The sequence below is a fragment of the Bubalus bubalis genome, chromosome 8 (assembly GCF_019923935.1).
Source record: "Bubalus bubalis isolate 160015118507 breed Murrah chromosome 8, NDDB_SH_1, whole genome shotgun sequence".
NCBI lineage: Eukaryota > Metazoa > Chordata > Mammalia > Artiodactyla > Bovidae > Bubalus > Bubalus bubalis.
In genome coordinates, this window is record NC_059164.1 from 86,048,502 (window position 1) to 86,074,063 (window position 25,562).

Below are 25,562 nucleotides of genomic sequence, written 5' to 3' on the forward strand. Positions count from 1 at the left end.
ATGCATAAATAATACCTAGCACTGTTTATTGGATCACCACTGGTTTCATAATGTAAATACTATATATTGAACAAATTAAATGTCAAATTTTTTATTACCATAGTTCATATTACTAGTGGGGTTTTCAGGGGTTTAGAGATTTCTTTTTGGTTAACATTCAGTGCAAAAGTACTAGATGGTGTATAACTCTAGAGTTGAGTTTTAAGGGATTCCCTAATATGTATACTATCTTTTTATCTGAAGTAATAAACTATGATTTTGAAAGTGCCTGAAAAAAAAAAAAGCTATAAGGAAATATTGTACAACAGAGGGAACATAGCCAACATTTTATAATAATTATAAGTGGAATACAACCTTTAAAAAATATAGCCGTTTCTTTAATCAAAGTTGTAGAAAAATTATTTCCGTACACAAAAATCTAGACCTCTTAATAATTTCCTAAATGGAACTTTGGGTGTCAATTGGGCTCACCGTGGCTCCCACTTCTTTGGCCTTATCTATTGTTTCCATTGCCAACATATGATCAAGACCAGGGTCCAATCCCAATTCGCCAATGACTGTGATGCCAGCATCTTCGACACTAAAAGAGGTAGAAAGAGAAAGAAGGAAACTTCGGATAGAAAAATTTAAAAATTCCATGGAGCTGCTGAAAACTGACTGACACTTACCTCTTTTCTAATTCTTTTAGCGCTGGGGTGATGTAGCTTGCAGTGATCATGTTAACTTTGCTTGCGATGCATGCCTTGGCCACAAGAGGATGCAATACATAAGGCAGTAAGCTTAAAAACAGAGGGAGAAACTCATCAGAACTTTCTTTTCCAACTCTCCTTCCAACACACCTTGACCTGCACTGAAGTGAAGCATCACGCTGATAATTCTCTCAGAGATGATCAATTACTCCTTGAAGACTATCGAATAAATTCATCCTGTTTTTGTATTTAAAGCTCTTCTCAATATGATCTTCAGTTCACCTTTCCATTTTTCCTCCCTTTATCTCCTTTATAAACTATAGAAGCTATTATAATTCTCCACTCACAGCCTTTACTTTTCCATTTCTGAAACTACTTTCACTATATTTTCCACTTAAAATTGTCCCTCACCTGCCCATCCCCATCCAGGTCAAACCTTCCTTAAAGAAAAGTCTGAAAAGGTACATCCTCCAGGAAACTTTCCCAGATTTTCCCAAATCCAGACCTTCCTCTGTATGCACTCAGCTATCCCTTTATAACATTTAATGGAATTTATTTTACTTATCCTTATATTTCTATGATTTTCTGTCTTGAGTTCCCTAATAAAAGATAAGGTTGCTATTCTTTTTACCTCCAAGTATTCCAAACGGCTGTCATTAAACTAAGTCAAGGTAATCCATACTACTACTACTACTAAGTCGCTTCAGTCGTGTCTGACTCTATGCGACCCCACAGATGGCAGCTCACCAGGCTCCGCCATCCCTGGGATTTTCCAGGCAAGAGTACTGGAGTGGATTGCCATTGCCTTCTCCGAAGGTAATCTATACATTACATTAGAAAGGAGAGTCTAGGCAAGGCCAGAGGAGAAGGGGATGGCAACCCACTCCGGTCCTCTTGCCTGGAAAATCCCATGGACGGAGGAGCCTGGTAGGCTGCAGTCCATGGGGTCGCTAAGAGTCGGACACGACTGAACGACTTCACTTTCACTTTTCACTTTCATGCATTGGAGAAGGAAATGGCAACCCACTCCGGTGTTCTTGCCTGGAGAATCCCAGGGACGGTGGAGCCCGGCGGGGTACTGTCTATGGGATCACACAGAGTTGGACACGACTGAAGCGACTTAGCAGCAGCAGCAACAGCAAGCAAGGCCAGAGAAGGAAATGAGTTTTAAGGGTATTGACTGTTGTAAAAGCTATCAAAACAGCTAAAAGTTTATGCACGCGTGCTACGTTGCTTCAGTTGTTTCCGACTCCTTGCGACGCTATGGACTGAAGCCCACCAGGCTCCTTTGTCCATAGGATTCTCCAGGCAAGAATGCTGGAGTATGATGTTTGGCAGAAATCAACAAAATTCTGTAAAGCAATTATCCTTCAATTTAAAAAATAGATAAATTAAAAAAAAAAAAGAAAAGAAAAGAATGCTGGAGTGGGTTGCCATGCCCTCCTCCAGGGGATCTTCCCCACCCAGGGATGGCACCCGCATCTCTTATGTCTCCTGCATTGGCAGGTGGGTTCTTTATCACCTAAGAAGCCCTAAAAGTCTATATGGTGAGCAAAAACAGAAACTGTACTCAAAACTCAACTTTAAGTTTTCTAAGCATCTCGCTCAGATGTTTTACTTTGGTGCTGGGACTACACAATCACAAAAAAATGACTTTCCACAAATATTGATATATATTAGTATATTCATATTCTGCTGCTTCTGCTGCTAAGTCACTTCAGTCGTGTCCGATTCTGTGCAATCCCATAGACGGCAGCCCACCAGACTCCCCCATCCCTGGGATTCTCCAGGCAAGAACACTGGAGTGGGTTGCCATTTCCTTCTCCAATGCATGAAAGTGAAAAGTGAAAGTGAAGTCGCTCAGTCGTGTCCGACTCTTAGGGACCCCATGGACTGCAGCCTACCAGGCTCCTCCATTCATGGGATTTTCCAGGCAAGAGTACTGGAGTGGGGTGCCATTGCCTTCTCCATTCATATTCTATCCAAGGACTAATAAGCATCCTATCAGTCACATAACAATAAGTTCTACTAGCTTATTACCTATTTGGTAAAGCTATCTACACAGTATAATGAAAATATAAATACAAACTTATAAACATTATTATAGTGTATCACTGTTCTTGTTGCGTTCATCCTGTTTATTTCAGATTTTTTGCATTTCACATAAAATCAGACAATAAAATTACCTCTTAGGCACTTATCTCTCCTCAGGTTAACAGAACAGAGTACTGTTACTTAGATTTATTACCATGCAGAACAGAATTATGTACATATCTTGCCAATGACAATATGAAAACTCTTTATCTCTGTATTTCAGCTTTTTTAATCAAAAATAATTGTTACTGAATATAGTAACCTTTCAAAAGCCAATGTACCAAATATCTGCAAAACTCTTTGTTGGAAAAGTATTAACAGAAAATGTTCCATGGCATCATCTTAGGGGTTAAGTGAAGTGTTTCTTTTTTTGTCACATTCTTCACAATGAAAACTTGCCTGATCAAAATTTTATCAAGATCTAAGAATATTTTTTAAATTTTGGCATTATCAGCACTAATCACTAATAATCACTATATTAATCACTATAATCACTAATATGCTGAGAACTAGAACGATAGGACTTTGACTGGTGGTGCCTATATAAGACAAAGGGATTAGAATTCATAATTCGTTATGTATGTAAGACAGCATCTATTCACCAGCACATAACTCAATCCAAATAGTTGGAAATGCCAACACTTGTGCAAACATAGACAAAATATAAATCTAATTCTCAAAGTAATATATCAAACTCAATTATGACTTTTCATTAGCTCATTAAAAACTAAAATGCAAAATACAACCATAAGAACTTGACATATTATTACAAAATCTTGTGAAACATTCTCCATACATTTTACTTTGATAGCCCCTAACATTTTACATCAAAACATTCTTTCTCCAAATTAAAAAATAAAAAGGTATTTAAGAAACACTACAGGATAGCAATGTTTAACAGCATTTCCACTATTCAGCATAGAAACTCAATCAACTAAGAAAAATTAAATATAAAGCAGATTTTGCTAATGTTAAATCTTATTAAAGGTCACAAGTTCAATGAATTTTAAAATTTATACCTATTATTAGCTTATTTTCTGTGTCCATGATTTTGTCATATTTTGCTTCCAATTTTGTTCAAAATGTGTTTTATTATCTTTTCTTTTTTTAATCAAACAACAATTTTATATTTAGGTACCTATGTGTGGCAAAACAAATTCTCTTTATCAGTAGGCTACAATATTCCATTTTGAATAAGGGCTTGCTTTCATAATCATATCCTGAAAGACAAGGTCTATTGGTTATTAATAAATTTTTACTGAAAAATAATTAATGCACATTAAATTTTTATAAATTGAATAATGCTTTTGAGTGTTCAAAGTGATCCTATATGAAGAGATAATGTGAAAGTTCCACTTAGAATTACCTTTCATTGGGTCTGTTTTCCAAGCCCCCCTATCTTTTTTAAGGAGGACATCATAGAACTTCTCCCAAAGATATCATTTGAGTTGGAACTATGAAAGTGATATAATTATGAAAGAGCAGCTTAAGTTCCTTCTGTCTTCTAGGAAAAAAATATATTCTAGGAATAAACAGCTTATTCTCATCACTTTGGTAATTTCAAAATGAAGTATCTAATATCATGTAGCCCTATATCTAGAAGTTAGATCTCTATTTGTATTAGATAGTAATAAATTATATATTTCAAGGTCTGTTTCTCTGCTAAGGCTAAAAATGGTCACAGGGCTAAAGAATCTACTCACTCTAATTTAAGCTTTATAAGTCCAAAGGTTAAAATAGCCACCAAAATATGACTCATGAGTGCCTCATGACCCAGCAATTTCACTTCTAGGTAAATATCCAACAGAAATGCATATATATGGTAACCAAAAGACAAGGACTAAAGTGTTCATAGCAGCACAATTCATAATAGCCAAATTCTGGGAACAACCTAAACATCCATCACTAGTCAAATGGATAATAATAGTATATTCACATAATGGAACATTACACAGCAAAGAGAATAAACTACAGTTACAGACAACAACACAGAGGACTCTCACAGTCACAATACTGAATGAAAGAAGGCAGCCACAAAAGGGGGCACACTGAAAGATTTTGATTGTACAGAATGAAAAGTAGCAGAAATGCATCTCTATGTTAGAAGCCAGGACAGTGCTTACCCTTGAAGGATGGGACTAGTAATAAATAGAGGCACAAGGAGAGCTTCTTGGCTGCTATTATATTCTGTTTCTGATGTGAGTGATGGTTACATGCTGTGTTCACTTTGTGAAAATTTATGGAACTACCTAGCTCTGTGCACTTTCCCAGATGCACACTTCAATTTAAAAGTTTATTGAGAGAAGAGAAAAGGAGAAGAGACAGGAAGGAAGGATAGGGGGAGAAGGGGAAAGGAGAAGACAGAAGAGGAGCGAAACTAAAAAATAACAACGAGACATATGTCAATCATTTCTTGCTACATACTAACCTGATGACAAGATCCTGTGTTGCCACCAAGGAGCTCAACTTCTCTTCTTGTTTACCAACGTGCAGGCTAACAGGATTAATATTATATTTCTTGCCTAATTGTTCAATTTGATTCTTCATGTCAGAACCTGTTTCAAGAATTAAAAAGTCCAAGCTTTAGATTTCCTTTCAATAATCAGAGAGTAAAACACACTTTAACACCTCCAAAAATAATTTTTTGAAGTTTAGAAACAAGACTGTGATTTAAAATTCACAGAGTAACATGTTTTGAAACCAGTTTTACTTCTTCTTCTTTAAAAATCAGGGCTTATTTACCTACTGTGATTTCAATACTGTCATCTCTCAACAGGTATTCCAATACAGGCTCAGATACGTAACCAGATCCAAGAACCAAGACCTTCTTCTTGGTGCCCATTGAAAGTGACTGAGCATGTTCCCTATAAATAAAAGGAGGGGAGAAAATATTAACAAAAAATGTTTTAAATAAAACATTACTGTCCCCAAACCAAACTAAAACTTAGACTGTGAAGCAGGAGGCAGTCCGGAGGCGGTCCTAAGGTGGCGGAGGAATAAGGACGTGGAGACCACTTTCTGCCCCACAAATTCATCAAAAGAACATTTGAACGCTGAGTAAATTCCACAAAACAACTTCTGAATGCCAGCAGAGGTCATCAGACACCCAGAAAAGCAGCCCATTGTCTTCAAAAGGAGGTAGGAAAAAATAAAAATGATACAAAGAGAGACAAAAGAGATAGGGACAGAGATCCATCCTGGAAAGGGAGTCTTAAAAAAGAGAAAAGTTTCCAAACACCAGGAAACACTCTCACTGGTGAGTCTGTGGCAAGCCTTGGAACCTCAGAGGGCAACATAACTGGGAGGGAAAATAAATAAATAATTAAAACCCACAGATTACGTGCCCAACGGTAACTCCAGAGAAGTTACTGCTCTTCTCCAGCAGAGAAGCAGCGCAGACGCCCGCATCCGCCACTAGCAAGCGGGGGCTGGGCAGGGAGGTGTGGGCTGCATTGCTTAGAGTAAGGACTGCTCCTGAATGCCCCAAGGGCAATCTGAGGGAACTAACTTGAGATAGCAAACCAGACTGTGGGATAGCTACTCCAGGAAAAGCCCTAACCTAAGACACTGTCAGGCCCGCTCACAGAACAAAGGACTGAGAAGAGCTAGCCGGCCGTGGACCGGCCCATCCCCCACTGGAGACAGGCAGGCGGGGGCAGCCAGAACCAGAATGGGGCAATTGCAGCCCTGGAGAGGCATCATTCACCAAACTGCAAGCAGGCTTCATTGCTAACCAAGACTTCTTGGGATTCTGGACGGTCGACATTCACCTGAGAAGGTGCGCCAGTTGTACACCCAGAAAACCGAGCGGCAGGGACAGGGGAGGCAGTAAGTTGCAGCAACTGCGCTCGCCAAACACTGGTCACCTGAGCTGCTCTGACCTGGGAAGGGCACAAAATGCAGGCCCAACCGAGTCTGTGCCTTTGAGGACTACCCGAGTCCCTGAACCTGAGCGGCTTAGACCTGGGAAGTGCATACAACCCAGGGCCAGCCTCAGACAGTTCCCGGCAGAGCAACTTAGAGCCTGACCAGTATAGACAGGGAAAGCACAGACGCCATGAGCGGGGGCAAACCCAATGTGGCCGAGAGTCTGCGAGCACTCCCCACACATACCAGTGTTATTTGTTTGCAGCGTCCCTCCCTTCCCACAGCATGACTGAACAAGTGAGCCTAAAAAAGTGTCCACCACCGCCCCCCTTATGTCAGGGCGGAAATTAAACACTGAAGAGACTAGCAAACAGAAGCTAAAACAGAGGGAACCGCCTCAGAAGTGACAGACTGAGAAGTCTTGAGGCTACTGTAAGAATAAGACTGAAAACCAGAGGAAGGAGGCTTAAGTCCAAATCCTGAGAACACCAGAGAACTCCTGACTCCAGGGAACATTAATCGATAGGAGCTCATCAAATGCCTCCATACCTACACTGAAACCAAGCACCACCCAAGGGCCAACAAGAGCAAGACATACCACACAAATTCTCCAGCAACACAGGAACATAGCCCTGAGCTTCAATATACAGGCTGCCCAAAGTCACTCCAAACCCATTGACATCTCATAGCTCATTATTGGATACTTCATTGCACTCCAGAGAGAAGAAATCCAGCTCCACCCACCAGAACACCGACACAAGCTTCCCTAACCAGGAAATCTTGAAAAGCCACCCATCCAAGCCCACCCACCAAGAGGAAACTCCACAAAAAAGAGAACTCCACAAACTGCCAGAATACTGAAAGGCCATCCCAAATGCAGCAATATAAACAAGATGAAGAGGCAGAGAAATACCCAGCAGGTAAAGGAACAGAATAAATGCCCACCAAATCAAACAAAAGAGGAAGAGCTAGGGAATCTACCTGATAAGGAATTCTGAATAATGATAGTGAAAATGATCCAAAATCTTGAAAACAAAATGGAGTTACAGATAAATAGATTAGAGACAAGGATTGAGAAGATGCAAGAAAGGTTTAACAAGGACCTAGAAGAAATCAAAAAGAGTAAATATATAATGAATAATGCAATAAATGAGATCAAAAACACTCTGGAAGGAACCAACAGTAGAATAACAGAGGCAGAAGATAGGATAAGTGAGGTAGAAGATAGAATGGTAGAAATAAATGAAATAGAAAGTAAAAAAGAAAAATGAATTGACAATCTCAGAGACCTCTGGGACAATGTTAAACGCCCCAACATTCGAATCAGAGGAGTCCCAGAAGAAGAAGACAAAAAGAAAGACCATGAGAAAATACTTGAGGAGATAATAGTTGAAAACTTCCCTAAAATGGGGAAGGAAATAATCACCCAAGTCCAAGAAACCCAGAGAGTCCCAAACAGGATAAACCCAAGCCGAAACACCACAAGACAAATATTAATCAAATTAACAAAGATCAAACACAAAGAACAAATATTAAAAGCAGCAAGGGAAAAACAAAAAATAACACACAAGGGGATTCCCATAAGGATAACAGCTGATCTTTCAGTAGAAACTCTTCAGGCCAGAAGGGAATGGCAGGACATACTTAAAGTGATGAAAGAAAATAACCTACAGCCCAGATTACTGTACCTAGCAAGGATCTCATTCAAATATGAAGGAGAAATCAAAAGCATTACAGACAAGCAAAAGCTGAGAGAATTCAGCACCACCAAACCAGCTCTCCAACAAATGCTAAAGGATCTTCTCTAGACAGGGAACACAGAAAGGGTGTATAAACTCGAACCCAAACAATAAAGTAAATGGCAACGGGATCATACTTATCAATAATTACCTTAAATGTAAATGGGTTGAATTCCCCAACCAAAATACAAAGACTGGCTGAATGGACACAAAAACAAGACCCCTATATATGTTGTCTACAAGAGACCCACCTTGAAACAAGGGACACATACAGACTGAAAGTGAAGGGCTGGAAAAAGATATTCCATGTAAATAGAGACCAAAAGAAAGCAGGAGTAGTAATACTCATATCAGATAAAATAGACTTTAAAACAAAGGCTGTGAAAAGAGACAAAGAAGGATACTACATAATGATCAAAGGATCAATCCAAGAAGATATAGCAATTATAAATATATATGCACCCAACATAGGAGCACTGCGATATGTAAGACAAATGCTAACAAGTATGAAAGCGGAAATTAACAGTAACACAATAATAGTGGGAGACTTTAATACCCCACTCACACCTATGGATAGATCAACTAAACAGAAAATTAACAAGGAAACACAAACTTTAAATGATACAATAGACCAGTGAGACCTAATTGATATCTATAGGACGTTTCACCCCAAAACAATGAATTTCACCTTTTTCTCAAGTGCACACAGAACCTTCTCCAGGATAGATCACATCCTGGGCCATAAATCTAGCCTTGGTAAATTCAAAAAAAATTTAAATCTTTCCAAGCATCTTTTCTGACCACAATGCAGTAAGATTAGATCTCAATTACAGGAGAAAAACTATTAAAAATTTCAACATATGGAGGCTGAACAACACGCTGCTGAATAACCAACAAATCACAGAAGAAATCAAAAAAGAAATCAAAATATGCATAGAAATGAATGAAAATGAAAACACAACAACCCAAAACCTGTGGGACACTGTAAAAGCAGTGCTAAGGGGAAGGTTCATAGCAATACAGGCATCCCTCAAGAAACAAGAAAAAAGTCAAATAAATAACTTAACTTTACAACTAAAGCAACTAGAAAAGGAAGAAATGAAGAACCCCAGGGTTAGTAGAAGGAAAGAAATCTTAAAAATTAGGGCAGATATAAATGCAAAAGAAACAAAAGAGACCATAGTAAAAATCAACAAAGCCAAAAGCTGGTTCTTTGACAGGATAAATAAAATTGGCAAACCATTAGCCAGACTCATCAAGAAACAAAGGGAGAAAAATCAAGTCAATAAAACTAGAAATGAAAATGGAGAGATCACAACAGACAACACAGAAATACAAAGGATCATAAGAAATTACTATCAGCAATTATATGCCAATAAAATGAACAACGTGGAAGAAATGGACAAATTTTTAGAAAAGTACAACTTTCCAAAACCGAACCAGGAAGAAGTAGAAAACCTTAACAGATCCATCACAAGCACGGAAATTGAAATTGTAATCAGAAATCTTCCAGCAAACAAAAGCCCAGGTCCATATGGCTTAACAACTAAATTCTACCAAAAATTTAGAGAAGAGCTAACACCTATCCTACTCAAACTCTTCCAGCAAATTGCAGAGGAAGGTAAACTTCCTAACTCATTCTATGAGGCCACCATCACCCTAATACCAAAACCTGACGAAGATGCCACAAAAAAAGAAAACTACAGGCCAATATCACTGATGAACATAGATGCAAAAATCCTTAACAAAATTCTAAGCAATCAGAATCCAACACATTAAAAAGATCATACATCATGACCAATTGGCTTTATCCCAGGGATGCAAGGATTCTTCAGTATCTGCAAATCAATCAATGCAATACACCACATTAACAAATTGAAAAATAAAAGCCATATGATCATCTCAATAGATGCAGAGAAAGCCTATGACAAAATTCAACATCCATTTATGATAAAAAAAAAAATACCCCTCCAGAAAGCAGGAATAGAGGAACATACCTCAACATAATAAAAGCTATACATGACAAACCCACAGCAAACATTATCCTTAATGGTGAAAAATTGAAAGCATTTCCCCTAAAGTCAGGAACAAGACAAGGGTGCCCCCTTTCACCACTACTATTCAACATAGTTTTGGAAGTTTTGGCCACAGCAATCAGAGCAGAAAAAGAAATAAAAGGAATCCAAATTGGAAAAGAAGAAGTAAAACTCTCACTATTTGCAGATGATGTGATCCTCTATATCAGTTCAGTTCAGTTCAGTCGCTCAGTCATGTCCAACTCTTTGTGACCCCATGATTTGCAGCATGCCAGGCCTCCCTGTCCATCACCAACTCCCGGAGTTCACTCAAACTCACATCCATCGAGTCGGTGATGCCTTCCAGCCATTCTCATCCTCTGTCGTCCCCTTCTCCTCCTGCTCCCAATCCCACCCAGCATCAGAGTCTTTTCCAGTGAGTCAGCTCTTCACATGAGGTGGCCAAAGTATTGGAGTTTCAGCTTTAGCATCAGTCCTTCAAAAGGACACCCAGGACTGATCTCCTTTAGAATCCACTGGTTGGATCTCCTTGCAGTCCAAGGGACTCTCAAGAGTCTTCTCCAACACCACAGTTCAAAAGCATTAATTCTTCGATGCTCAGCTTTCTTCACAGTCCAACTCTCACATCTGTACATGACTACTGGAAAAACCAAAGCCTTGACTAGATAGACCTTTGTTGGCAAAATAATGTCTTTGCTTTTCAATATGCTATCTAGGTTGGTCATAACTTTCCTTCCAAGGAGTAAGCATCTTTTAATTTCATGGCTGCAATCACCATCTGCAGTGATTTTTGGAGCCCAAAAAAATAAAGTCTGACACTGTTTCCCCAACTATTTGCCATGAAGTGATGGGACAAGATGCCAAGATCTTAGTTTTCTGAATGTTGAGCTTTAAGCAACTTTTTCACTCTCCTCTTTCACTTTCATCAAGAGGCTTTTTAGTTCCTCTTCACTTTCTGCCATATAGGAAACTCTAAAGACTCTACCAGGAAATTACTAGAGTTAATCAATGAATATAGTAAAGTTGCAGGATATAAAATCAATGCACAGGAATCCCTTGCATTCCTATACACTAATAATGAGAAAATAGAGAAATTAAGGAAACAATTCCATTCACCATTACAACAAAAAGAATAAAATACTTAGGAATATATGTACCTAAAGAAACTAAAGACCTATATATAGAAAACTATAAAACACTGGTGAAAGAAATCAAAGAGAACAGTAATAGATGGAGAGATACTGTGTTCATGGATCGGAAGAATCAATATAGTGAAAATGAGTATACTACCCAAAGTAATCTATAGATTCAATGCAATCCCTATCAAGCTACCAACGGTATTTTTCACAGAGCTAGAACAAATAATTTCACAATTTGTATGGAAATACAAAAAACCTCGAATAACCAAAGCTATCTTGAGAAAGAAGAATGGAACTGGAGGAATCAACCTGCCTGACTTCACGCTCTACTATAAAGCCACAGTCATCAACACAGTATGGTACTGGCACAAAGACAGAAATACAGATCAATGGAACAAAATAGGAAGCCCAGAGATAAATCCACGTACCTATGGACACCTTATCTTTGACAAAGGAGGCAAGAATATACAATGGAGAAAAGACAATCTCTTTAACAAGTGGTGCTGGGAAAACTGGTCACCCACTTGTAAAAGAATGAAACTAGAACACTTTCTAACACCATACACAAAAATAAACTCAAAATGGATTAAAAATCTAAATGATAGACTAGAAACTATAAAACTCCTAGAGGAGAACATAGGCAAAACACTCTCCGACATAAATCACAGCAGGATCCTCTATGACCCACCTCCCAGAATATTGGAAATAAAAGCAAAAATAAACAAGTGGGGCCAAAATTAAAATTAAAAGCTTCTGTACAACAAAAGAAACTATAAGCAAGGTGAAAAGACAGCCTTCAGAGTGGGAGAAAATAACAGCAAATGAAGCAACTGACAAAGAATTAATCTCAAAAATATACAAGCAACTCCTGCAGCTCAACTTCAGAAAAATAAATGACCCAATCAAAAAAATGGGCCAAAGAACTAAACAGACATTTCTCCAAAGAAGACAAACAGATGGCTAACAAACACATGAAAAGATGCTCAACATCACTCATTATCAGAGAAATGCAAATCAAAACTGTAGTGAGGTACCATTTCACGCCAGTCAGAATGGCTGTGATCCAAAAGACTACAAGCAATAAATGCTGGAGAGGGTGTGGAGAAAAGGGAACCCTCTTACACTGTTGGTGGGAATGCAAACTAATACAACCACTATGGAGAACAGTGTGGAGATCCTTTAAAAACTGGAAATAGAACTGCCATACAACCCAGCAATCCCACTTCTGGGCATACACACTGAGGAAACCAGAATTGAAAGAGACATGTGTACCCCAATGTTCATCACAGCACTGTTTATAATAGCCAGGACATGGAAGCAACCTAGATGTCCATCAGCAGACAAATGGATAAGAAAGCTGTGGTACATATACACAATGGAGTATTACTCAACCATTAAAAAGAATACATTTGAATCAGTTCTAATGAGGTGGATGAAACCGGAGCCTATTATACAGAGTGAAGTAAGCCAGAAAGAAAAACACCAATACAGTATACTAACACATATATATGGAATTTAGAAAGATGGTAATGATAACCTTGTATGCGAGACAGCAAGAGACACAGATGTATAGAACAGTCTTTTGGACTCTGTGGGAGAGGGTAAGGGTGGGATGGTTTGGGAGAATGGCATTGAAACATGTATATTATCATATGTGAAATGAATTACCAGTCCAGGTTCGATGCATGATACAGGATGCTCGGGGCTGGTGCACTGGGATGACCCAGAGGGATGGTACGGGGAGGAAGGTGGGAAGGGGTTTCAGGATGGGGAACACATGTACACCCGTGACGGATTCATGTCAATGTATGGCAAAACCAATACAATATTGTAAAGTAATTAGCCTCCAATTAAAATAAATAAATTTATATTAAATAAAACTTAGACTGTGAAGCAATCATTTCCCCCCCACATTTCTTACAATAAGAATCTCATCAGGAGTTCCCAATACCAACATTTTACATTAATTATTTTATATCCCATATAATGAACAATAGATCCAGACATCTTTGATAGGTATGAATTCCCAGTACCACTAGTGAGGTAGAAGTGTTGGACCAATGCCTGGCTGTTCACAACTGAGTCACTTGGTCTCACACTTTATCATTCTAGGGAAGGACATTGATTCAAAATCATGCTAGGGGCCTTTTATCAGAAACCTATTTACTCCTCACAACAATCTGAGGATACTACAATCTGAGCAGGAAGTTATTATCCATATTAGACACAGTCTTGTGATTTATCTTTCAGGTCACTTGAAACCAGTGAAAACCATTATTTTGTTTCTCTCTCTCTTTTTTTTTTTCCCAAACTCTAAACTTTTTATTTTGTATTGGGATATAGCTGATTAACAACGTTGTGATTAAAAAAAAAAAAACAAAAAAACAAAGAAAAAACAATGTTGTGATAGTTTCAGGTGAACAATGAAGAAACTCAGCTATACATATACATGTATCCATTTTCCCCCAAACCCTTCTCCCATCCAGGCTGCCACATAACATTGAGCAGAGTTCCATGTACTACACAGTAGGTCTTTGTTGGTTTTGTTGGTTATCCCTTTTGAATATATCAATGTGTACATGACCTTACCAAATTCCCTAACTATCCCTTCCCTTTGGGAAACTGAATGTTCATTTTCTAAGTTTGTGAGTCTCTTTCTAAAACTATAATCTTGAAATCACAAATGGAATGGGTTAAATGTAGAAACCTAAGATGAGTCACTAGGCAGAACTCTAATTCTTGAATTTCTTTGTTGTTGGAATTTGTACTTGCCTGACAGTTAATGATTTGTCTTTCGTACAAACTCTGACCTCCAAGATAGTGACTAAGTCTTCTCCATCTTTATAAGCCCACTATTGCTCATTGCATTCTGTCTTAAAGATACTCATTAAAAGTCTTCTGAATCAAATTCCCAGATATCAATACAAAACCGTGGAAATGGTTTGGTGCCAGAGACTTAAGCAGAAGGCTCTGTTGCTGGAATCTTTTAGGCTAGGATGTCTCTCAAGCTTTAACCTTAATTTTATTTCACTTAATTTCATTAATTATAAGTAAATAAAAATAAATGTAAATATAAAATTCTCCCACCCCTCTTCACCCCCAACACTCCTATCACTGATGATGGGAGCTTTCATTTAACTTCCACCTCTATCCCATTTCACCTCCCAGAAGGAAGCACTATTATTGGCTATTATAGATCCTTTCTAATAACACCTTCTGTAGTTTGGGTATATGAAACACATTATTTTGATCTCTAAAAAGAAAATGTTCAAAATACATTTTAAAAAACATATTTCTAGATATTAATATTATCTGCCCCATCAGCAACCCCAACTGGTTAATAATTACTGTGCTAAATAAAGGGGCTTCCCTGGTGGCTCAGATGGTAAAAGAATTGCCTGCAATGTGGGAGACCTGGGTCAGGAAGATCCCTTGGAGGAGTGCATGGCAACCCATTCTGGCATTCTTGCTTGGAGAATCCCCATGAATAGAGAAGCCTGGCAAGGTACAGTCCATGGGGTTGTAAAGAATTGGACACAACTGAGCGACTAAGCACAGGACAAGGAATAAAGAGAACAAAACAATAAGGCAGGAATTCAAGGAAACTCTAATTTCCTTCCAAAATGCAATCTTCATTTTCAATCTCTTGGCACAAGATTCTACCTGGGAAGGAAGGCAGGAAGTCCTAGCAGTCACACCTGCTGCTACATGGAATATGGTGTATAAAGTGGGACTAGTCATGTTAGACATGTCATTGAGATTAGTCATGTAAGAAAGAGATCATCAGAATGAAAATCCAAAGATAAAACTATGAAAAACAAATATATGAAGTTTCCCCCAGAAGACACTCACCTATGGAGTTCTATAAACCAATTGCTTTTTCATTAAAAAAAAAAAATTATATACCCCTGGTTTCACGCCAGAATATTTCACTAACACACAAAAGTAAGTATAAGCTAACAAACACACATGGAAAAGGCATAACAATAATACTTGATCTTTTATTTACTTCTTATAGGTGGAATAACAGAGAGAAGATCAGGCAGTTTGTTTCTAATTTTCCCACTCTGGCTTCTCCTGAGAATTCAATGCATGGGTCATTTTGTTAAATGTGAATAGACCAATAGAGCAGGTATAAACACAGACCAAGTACAACCAGCTGGAGACCAGAACATTCCAATGTCGATGTTTATGTTTCCAATTTTGAGTAGTAACGCCAATTATGGAAACCAAGGCCTGAGCTAAGTATCTTCCTAAGAGAACTGTTCTCTCCAGTGGATTTGTCTCATTACTTTTTGACACTTTCCTCCTAATAAGAACCCCAGGGAAAACTGACCTCTCACCATTTTCTTTTTTCAGTACTTTTCTTAATTGCTAACCAAGAGTCCAGTTTGCTAAATATTATCCTAAGCAAAAGAGAATCCAAATCCTCAACTAGAAATCAATCTGAACGTGCCAAGGAAAGGGTTAGCTTGCTCATTTTCCTTTGAGAGAATAGTTGAGACATTACAATATGCAAAATGCTAGAGAAAGAACAGGGACTGAGCTTTTGAAGTTTTGCTTACCTACACACAAGTCTACATGGATATTAGAAAGCCAAAATGATGCTACAATACTGTTCAAAGGAAAATAATTCACATTGGTTTCAGCCAGTCACTTCATTTGAAATTCCTAATATTTACAGACATTAAAAAAAAATACATATTGCATATCCTAGCATCAAGAACTCATATGGAAGCATTTAAAAAATACTCATGAGATCCAAGAATAAATGTATTAAACAAGAAGTTGTAAATGATGCTTACCTGTTCTCTCGGAGTTTCTGGATATATTTATACTTGTTAGACAGCATGCCGTTAGATGCAATCACTGCCTGAATATATATGATACAAGACAATTCTTTAGTCAGCACATTTAGTCCCACAATCATGGGCTCATGACTAACAGAGAAAAGAGAGAGTGACAGAGATGGAGAAAGACAGACAGGGAGGGAAAGAGGAAAAGGGATCAAGGAAAGTGTGGAAAAAATACATTCATGAAAAGAAATACTTTTCATAACTTACATCTCGCACCACAGGAGAAAAATTCTGACTTTCAAGAGGCTGTGTCGCATCTGATAGTATCTGAAAAGGAAATGAAATTGGAAAAAGATAAATGATGTTGCAAAGAAGGCGTCTTGCAATTTTATCTATATTAAAATATTAGTCAAAGGAAAAAAATGTTTAGAAAAGTTTTTTGAAAATCACTGAATTGTATAATTAATTGGCAAAAGGAGTCTTCTGCAAGCAATGAATTCTGCCCCCCAAAACATGTTTATTCAGTACAATTTCCAATTCCAAAACCTTAATCACATTTGCTTACTGGAAACACAAAAAACTTAGACTTCCCCACCAGTTAGATGTGTCATATTGAGTTTATGTTGTTTAGTCGCTCAGTCATGTCCAACTCTTTGCTACTCTTTGAACTGTAACCTGCCAGGCTCCTCTGTCCGTGGGAGTTTTCAGGCAAGAATACTGGAGTGGGTTGCCATTTCATTCTCCAGGGAATCTTCCTGACCTAGAGATCAAACCCTCATCTCCTGTGTCTCCTGCATTGCAGGTAGATTCTTTAACCCCTGAGACACCAGGGAAGCCTGTGTCAAGTTGAGCATGCTGGCAAATATCACCACAAGCTTTATCACCACAGTCCTCACTCTGAGGACCTCCATCCCATCCCAAAGGTTCAGCCTGTTCTATTAGCAATAGAAAATGGGGTATGCTACCATTGGGAGTCTCCCTCAGGTCAGCAATGGTTCCATATATAGACACATCAGCATTTCAGAAGTGTCAAGGAAAATGACTTGACCCAGTAGACTCAAAAAATCCTTCATACCCTGCCCATTATCTCACAAGCATGAGTCGATGGCCAGCAACAAAAGCCACACCTCATACTGACACCCCAGCATTCCAGTCCTTCGCATTTCCTCCAAGGCATCTAACTTTTGAATAGATGCCAAGGGGTAAAGATCTGATAAGTATGACTGCTTCTAAGGGGTGGGGCCTTAAGGCCAATGAGATAATCAAGACCCTACAGTACTCACCTAACTAAGAAAGTGTTAAATGTACCTACCGGATGCTGGCAGAACAGTATTTATTTACTGTATTAAATGAAATACAAAACTACTTTCATGTATCTAAAACATCAGATACCTAGGCTCACTATTCCTGGGAAAACAGCATTTAAAAAAAAAAAAAAAAAAAAGACAGGTATACATATTTATAAGCCAGGCATTCTTAGGGGAATCAATGAAACTGACACTTGGGGTCTTCCCACTGCCTCTTTCTCCCAGCTACCTTTGGAGTATTTCCTTCTCAAGCTGACTCCTCCACCTACCAACCCTGTCAACGAGGCAAGAGCCATTTATAGATAATAAAATGAGTTCATATCTCACTCAGTATATGGTTAAATCACTCAACTCCTATGTATCTTTTTACTCTCTCTCTCTGCTCTTCATCTCTAATACTATAGCCTTATGTAGGCCTTACTGGGACCATGGGAACTACCTCCCACATCTCTTCCCTCCATTTATCTCCAATCTGAAAAACAAATCTGATTGTTTGTATTTAAACAGGCTCCTGTGCTTGTTTAAAATAATTCAGTAGATTTCCATTGCCTTCGAGTTAGTCTCAAGCTCCCTCTATAGTCTGGCTCTGCCTCTCCTGCCTCAACCCCCGCATTGGCCTCACACCCAACACTCCAATCATGTGAACAGCCTGGAGCTGGGTATCCACATCACATCCTCACCTGCCTCTTGGCCACACCATGTAGCCAACTCACACGTTACTCTGCTGCTTCCAACTCCTTCGCTTTGTTCTCCGAGATGCAGCTGAAGAACTGCCTTCTCTGTGAAGAGAAGCCTTTATCAAAGTGAAAGTCACTCAGTTGTGTCCACCTCTTTGCAACCCAATGGACAATACAGTCCATGGAATTCTCCAGCCCAGAATACTGGAGTGGGTAGCCTTTCCCTTCTCCAGGGGAATTCCCAGCCTAGGGATTGAACCCAGGTCTCCCACATTACAGGCGGATTTTTTACCAGTTGAGCCACAAGGGAAGCTTATCAAAACCTGCCCCCTAACAGACCTGGAAAGTAGGAACTGCACTTGGCATCTTGCTATAAGGCTACTAATTGTAAGATGGCAAATATTCAATAAATATATTAGTGGATACATGCAGTCTTTATTGAAAATTCAGAGCATTTTTTCCCCAAGAAACTAATAATTGTCACAAGTCCACCTACAGAGAGACAAATATCAAACAAAGACAAAAGGTTGCTTGGGGACTTCCCTGGTGGTCCAGTGGCTAAGACTCCCCCTCTCCCAATGCAGGGGGCCTGGGTTCGATCCCTGCTCAGGGAACTAGATCCCACATGCCGTAACTAACAGTTCACCTGCCACAACTAAAGATCCTGCATGCCGCAACAAAGATCAAGATCCTTTGTGTCATAACTAAGACCTGAGACAGCCAAATAAATAAAATTAAAAAAAAAAAAAAAAAAAGGCTGCTAAATTACTGCATTTAACTGTTTCCCTTGCTAGAATTCATCCAATACAAAACTGCAAGCACAGCCTCCTGAAGCATATGGTAGGTATTGTCACTTTCACATACAACACTTTTGAGGCTCATCACTCTTTTCTAAATTAATTTCAAGCTATTTTCCCAGTGTTAAGACCCCTTTTAACATGGAACCAATATATTTACCTTAATTCCATCTGATCTGACAGTACACAGAAACCTTATGTTAAATTAGCTCCCACCTTTGCTCCCCCATCTACATCACACAGTATGCCTCCTACTTCCACTGTCCCGACTTCCTCATCTGGACAGATCCTCTCCCTCCACAATGTCATTAGCATCTTCCTGTGACTATCACATTCCATCTTTCAGTAGAATTGCACACGTGTTTTATGCCCTTCTTGGACCTCATGCATCTATAGATCAGCAGCTGTGTTTAAATTCTCTTCATTTAGATGTCTGCCTTGTTCCAATAGACAATAAATATCTACTGAATTCAACTGAAACAAAACTTCCATATTGGTTCAAAAGGATATCCTATGCCCTGGAATGCTATAGGGTCTGTCACGTCAAAAAAGAAAATCAGGGGGAAACAGGACAGTGCATATACAGCTATATCTTGTTTTATTGTGGTTCAACTTACTGTCATTTACAGGTATTGATTTTTTTCTTCATTGAAGATTTGTGGCAACTTTGTATTGAGCAAGTCTATTGGTGCCCTTTTTCCAACAGATTTGTTCACTCTGTGTCTCTGTCTCACATTTTGGTAATTCTCACAATATTTCAAAATCATTATTTTTACTTTTGTTATGCTGATCTGTGATCAGTAATCTTTGACATTACTATTGCCAAAAAGATTATGACTCACTGAAGGCTCAGATGATGGTTAACATATTTTAGCAATATTCTTTTTCTTTTTTAAAATTGAACTATAGTTGATACGGGCTTCCCTGGTGGCTCAGTGGTAAAGAATCTGCCTGAAATGCAGGAGATGCATGTTCGATCCCAGGGTCTGGAAGATCTCTTGGAGGAGGGCATGGCAACCCACTTCAGTATTCTTACCTGGAGAATTCCATGGACAGAAAAGCCTGATGGGCTACAGTCCATGGGGTCACAAAGAATTGGATACAACTGAAGCAACTTAATTGGAGAAGGCACTGGCAACCCACTCCAGTACTCTTGCCTGGAAACTCCCATGGACAGAGGAGCCTAGTGGGCTGCAGTCCACGGAGGAGCCTGGTGGGCTGCAGTCCATGGGGTCGCTAAGAGTCGGACACGACTAAGCGACTTCACTTTCACTTTTCACTTTCATGCATTGGAGAAGGAAATGGCAACCCACTCCAGTGTTCTTGCCTGGAGAATCCCAGGGACGGGGGAGCCTGGTAGGCTGCCGTCTATGGGGTCGCACAGAGTCGGACACAACTGACGTGACTTAGCAGTAGCAGCAGCAGCAGAAGCAACTTAATACACACACATAGTTGATATATAATACTGTATTTCTTAATTAAGGTATGTATGTCATCTTTAGACCTATGGTTATTGTACACTTAACAGACTATAGTATAGTTTAAACATAACATATATGCACTGGGAAACCAAAAAATTTGTGTTACTCATTTTATTGTGATATTCATTTTATTGCAGTGGCCTGAAACTAAACCCCAGATATATCCAAGGTACTTTAAATATAGCTTCATACTGTTATCAAAAGAACATAGATAATATACTTAATTTTTTAGTGTCAAGCAGGTACACATATTATCAAGACTACACAGAGATAGTCATCAGTTTTCACATATGTCCAGTGCTGAGACTGATGCCTCCAAGACAATCCCACCACCCTGTTTGGAAGACCAATCTTCCAGAAAAAGAAATGGCCACCCACTCCAGCATTCTTGCCTGGAGAATCCCATGGACAGAGTAGCCTGGCAGGCTACAGTCCATGGGGTTGCAAAGAGTCGGACACGACTGAAGCAACTTGGCAGCAGGGACATATAAAAGGAAGAAGGTGTTAAAATTTAGAGAAGTTGGCTGTGTCAACAAATCTAAGCACTTTTCTTAGATGTAGCTGCCAATGTGGAAGCAGTGGCTGGGATGCTAAGCAGAGAGAAACTGAGAAGAGCTTGTGGCTGACCACAGGGTAAAAAAAAAACACTGGAGTTTAAGTTCAGCTGAAGGGGATCCTAATAAAGGCCAGATTTCCATTTGGGATCCTGAAGATTATATTCTAAATAAAGGGTCAACTGAAAAATGTAGTTCTCCAAAGGACCAAGACTCAGCTTTGGAATCACTTCCATTCTTAACTAAACGGAGGTGATTTTCTCCTAGCCTCCTTGCCAGAAACAAAGAAAATCTTCTCTGTGACACACACACCACCATCCAGAGCCTATTCAATAAAAAATAAACAGGCATATTAAATAATAAGAACGGACTAAAAACCAAGAAAAAGTAAAACAAAGAACATTAAACAGACCCAAGAAGTTCATTGGAAGTATCAGAAGTGTTTTTAAACTCTGATTCATATGTTCATAAAATAAAATTTTCCCATAAAAGGCACAGCTAATCCAGTTATAAGTCAAGACACTAGGTCCCTTTAGGAAGGAGAGTCGGGATAGTGCTGGGAGAGGCACAGGGGATTTCTGGGATGTTAACCTTGTTCTCAGAGAAGGCGATGACACCCCACTCCAGTACTCTTGCCTGGAAAATCCCATGGACGGAGGAGCCTGGTGGGCTGCCGTCTATGGGGTCGCACAGAGTCGGACACGACTGAAGGACTTAGCAGCAACCTTGTTCTAGTTTTCACCTTGTAGCATTCACCTGCATGTCTTTGTGATCATTTATCATGCTATATACTTAAGTATCACTTATCTGTGACCCTTTAATATTGTATACTATCATATAATGTAAAAAAATTGTATTTGTTCTTTAATAAAATTTTTTTTTTATTTAAGGACTTCCCCGGTGGTCCAGTGGCTAAGACTCCATGCTCCCAATGAAAAGGGTCTGAGTTTGATCCCTAGTCAGGAAACTAGCATAGAACATGCTGTGGGTGCAGCCAAAACAAAAAAAAAGAAAATTTCATTCAAATTTACTTAGCCCTCATCAGTTACATGGGCTAACTCTCAAACACACTTTACTAAGAATTTCATTGAATTGGCTTGTTTTTCTCCTAACATCTGTATGAGATCAACTGTACTCAATGAAAGGCAATTTTGACTAAGGACAATGAAAAACTGTGGTCTAAGGTCCAAGAAAAATAAACTTGTAATTGAAATTTTTAAGCATGATCATTTGTGAATTGAAAATGGCTAGTAGCAACTTCTTAGACGGTAAATGGTGTCAGAACAGCCAAACAAAATGACATTTCAAGAAATAACAGTCAAATCCTTTCATAAAGGCTAATTAGTATGCAACATTTTCCATAATTTGGCCTTAAAGGCTAAGCATTGCACAACAATGCATACCGGAAGGATTCGAAAAAATGAATTAAAGTCAAAAGCTAAGGCTTGCCTGGTGGCTTAGTGGTAGAGAAACCGTCTGCCAATACAAAAGACATGGGTTCAATCACTGGTCTGGGAAGATCCCACATGCCGTGGAGCAACTGAGCCCATGCACCACGGTTATTGAGCCTGTGCTCTAGAGCCAGGGAACAGCAACTATTGAACCCATGTGCCCTCAAACGCATGCTCCACGAGAGAAGCCACAGCAATAAGAAGCCTTCACACTGCAATGAAGAGGAGCCCCTGCTCGCTGCAACTAGAGAAAAGCCCTCACAGCAACCAAGACCCAGCACAGCAAAAAATAAATAAAATTATATTTTTTAAAAAAGGAAAGAAAGCCAAAGGCTCAGCAACAGCTCTTCTAGCTACTCCAAGACTCTGCTGGAGTCAAGTTGATCTAATCAATGCATTATGACTGACGGGTTCTATTTCAGGTAGGGACGAAGTGCTAACTATCCCTTCTATACAGCACAGCTATAAACTCTGGACAAAATACAAGCAAAACTAACTACATGACAGTTTCAGAGAATGAAGAAGAGCAGGCAGTTTAGGGAGAATGTCAAAACTCAGAAGAAATAATCAGTGCTGAAATTGAGCGTGCGGTCCTTTTGGGTATTGCCCTGAGGAGGGGCCATGTGCTGTGAGGAAGTAGAATCAGGCAGCAAGCTCACTGACTTTCTGATCTAAGGGAACAGGAACGAAACCCTGGGCACCACAGCCTGCTCTAGAGTGTGAGCGGCAAATGCCAGAAATGACAGACTCAGATAAAAGTGAAGCCCAGCTTCCATGTCAGCTCTGGGCCGAGTCTGGAAGGACTGAGCATGTGCAGGTCAGACGACAAGCAGCCCAGAAAGGATGAAAAAGCTGAACTTTTACTTGAGATACCTGTCTCAGGTGAGACAGAGTTTTCAGTTTAAGTCTAGCCTCATTAATTGTCTGCTTAAAAAAAAAAAAGCCAAATAAACCAAACAAAATCAACACTTTACAGAGAAATGTAACAATCTGGAATTTCCACAGCATGAGTCTTCACTGTATCCACAATGTACTTCAAAATTATTCAGCTTAAGAAAATCAGAAAACTATGACCCGACTCATTCTCAGGGGAAAAGACAATCACTATATTTCAAGCTGAAGTTTACCCAGAATTTTGGAAATAACAGGTAGACCGTGGAGTGGCTTTTACAACTCTGCTCTATGTGATAAGGAAAACTACACTCAAGATAAATCAAAAGAAATTCTCAGGAGAAAAAAAAAAAGAAATTTTAGAACTGCAAAAAAGAAAATCTGAAACAAAAAACTCATGTAAAGGGCTAACAAAAGTTATTGATTCTTCAGGGAAATGATCCCAGAGGGAAATGAATGAGCATCCCTGCAAATAGTAAACATCTGGGTAAATTACTTTTAAAATATATATGTGCCTTTCAGCCACTTAGACATTTACAGTTACAGAATGTTAGAACTGGAGGGACCATTAAGATTATGTATTATCAGGACTTCCCTAGTGGTCCAGTGGTTAAGAATCCGCCTGCCAATGAGGAAGACGGGGGTTTAATCCCTGGTTAGGGAAGATCCCACATGCCACAGAGCAGCTAAGCGCAAGCGCCACACCGAGAGAAGCCCACATGCCCTGGATCCTGTGCTCTGCAACGAGAGGAGCCACTGTAGTGACAAACCTGAGCACCCAACTAGAGAGTAGCCCCGCTCACTACAGCCAGAGAAAGCCGGCCCGCAGCGACAAAGAGCCAAAAAGTAAAAATAATAACGGCAAATACATTTTTAAAATATTTTTAACGATTAAATATCATTTTATAGGTAAAATATCCGAGGTGCAGAAAGCAAGTGAGTGCTTGACTCAAGGCCATAAAACAAGTTGACGTCTCCAGTAAAATTTGACATTTGTACTATCCTTTCTCAAGCTACTTTAACTCCTCAGAGTCAATTCCAGACACATCACAAGTCCAGCACCAGATGCGTCAGCAGCCCTTCTCAGCCTTCACTTCTTCGTGTGCCTCAGTTTTCTAATCAGTAAAATAGGTTGATAATGGTACCTACCTGAGAGGGTGATCATGAGTATTTAAAAATTAAAATATATAAAGTAATTTGGGGACATCCCTGGTGGCCCAGTGGTTAAGAGTCCACCTTGCAATACAGGGGATGTGGGTTCGATCCTTAGTTGGGGAACTACGATCTCACATGCCACACAGCAACTAGGCCCTTGAGCTGCAGCTAGACAGCTCGTATGCTGCAAGTGCTGAGCCTGGGCGCTCCAGAGCTGAGTGCCGCAACCAGAGGGCTGGTGCACTGCAACAAAGGATTCCCTTGATGCACCCAAGACCCGATGCAGCCAAATAAACAATCTGAACACTGTCTAGAACATAGTAAGTGCTGTACAATATTGTTTCCAACCATAATAATGCCTGCTACCTGCATTTTCTAAAGCCTGTTATATCTCCCTGCTGACATATTCCAGGAGGAAAAATAAAGGGTCAAAATAGAATAGTAAGTGAAAGAAGATAGACTGGAAGCTGCAAGTATTCAGGCCACATTACCTATTGCCCCATCTTAGTTTGAGAGCTCCTGGGTGAAACTATGGATGAAAAGCACAAGAGCCACTCTTCAGACCTTTGGAACCTTGCCAGAGGCAGACAACCATCAGCAACAGAAATAAAGCATGATGGGTGTGAATGTTTAGGATAAATAATGAAACAAGAAAGCCTTTTTCTGACAGAGAAAGTGGAATTTAGATAACACAATACTGGGACTTCCTGGTAGTCCCATGACTAAGACTCTGCTCCCAAAGCAGGGGCCAGGATTCGATCCCTGCTCAGAGAACTAGATCCCACATGCCTGCAGCTAAAGATCCTGCATGCCACAACTAAGACCCGGCAGAGCCCAATAAATAAATAATAAAGGTAAATTATTTTTTAAAAAATAGATAAACCCAGTA

At 39.4% G+C, this 25,562-nt stretch overlaps 1 protein-coding gene across 3 annotated transcripts in view; it reads right to left on the reverse strand.

The window, feature by feature from the left end:
* AASS (aminoadipate-semialdehyde synthase) overlaps positions 1 to 25,562 on the reverse strand; it is a 76,703-nt gene that overhangs the window by 24,244 nt on the left and 26,897 nt on the right. For all 3 annotated transcript variants that reach the window (XM_025291417.3, XM_025291416.3, XM_025291418.3), the window contains 6 exons: positions 16,628 to 16,687; positions 16,370 to 16,437; positions 5,526 to 5,647; positions 5,212 to 5,338; positions 669 to 779; positions 472 to 580 (listed from right to left, as the gene is read on the reverse strand). In XM_025291417.3, the coding sequence (XP_025147202.2) occupies positions 472 to 580; positions 669 to 779; positions 5,212 to 5,338; positions 5,526 to 5,647; positions 16,370 to 16,437; positions 16,628 to 16,687 (597 nt within the window). The remainder of the gene's footprint in view (positions 1 to 471; positions 581 to 668; positions 780 to 5,211; positions 5,339 to 5,525; positions 5,648 to 16,369; positions 16,438 to 16,627; positions 16,688 to 25,562) is intronic.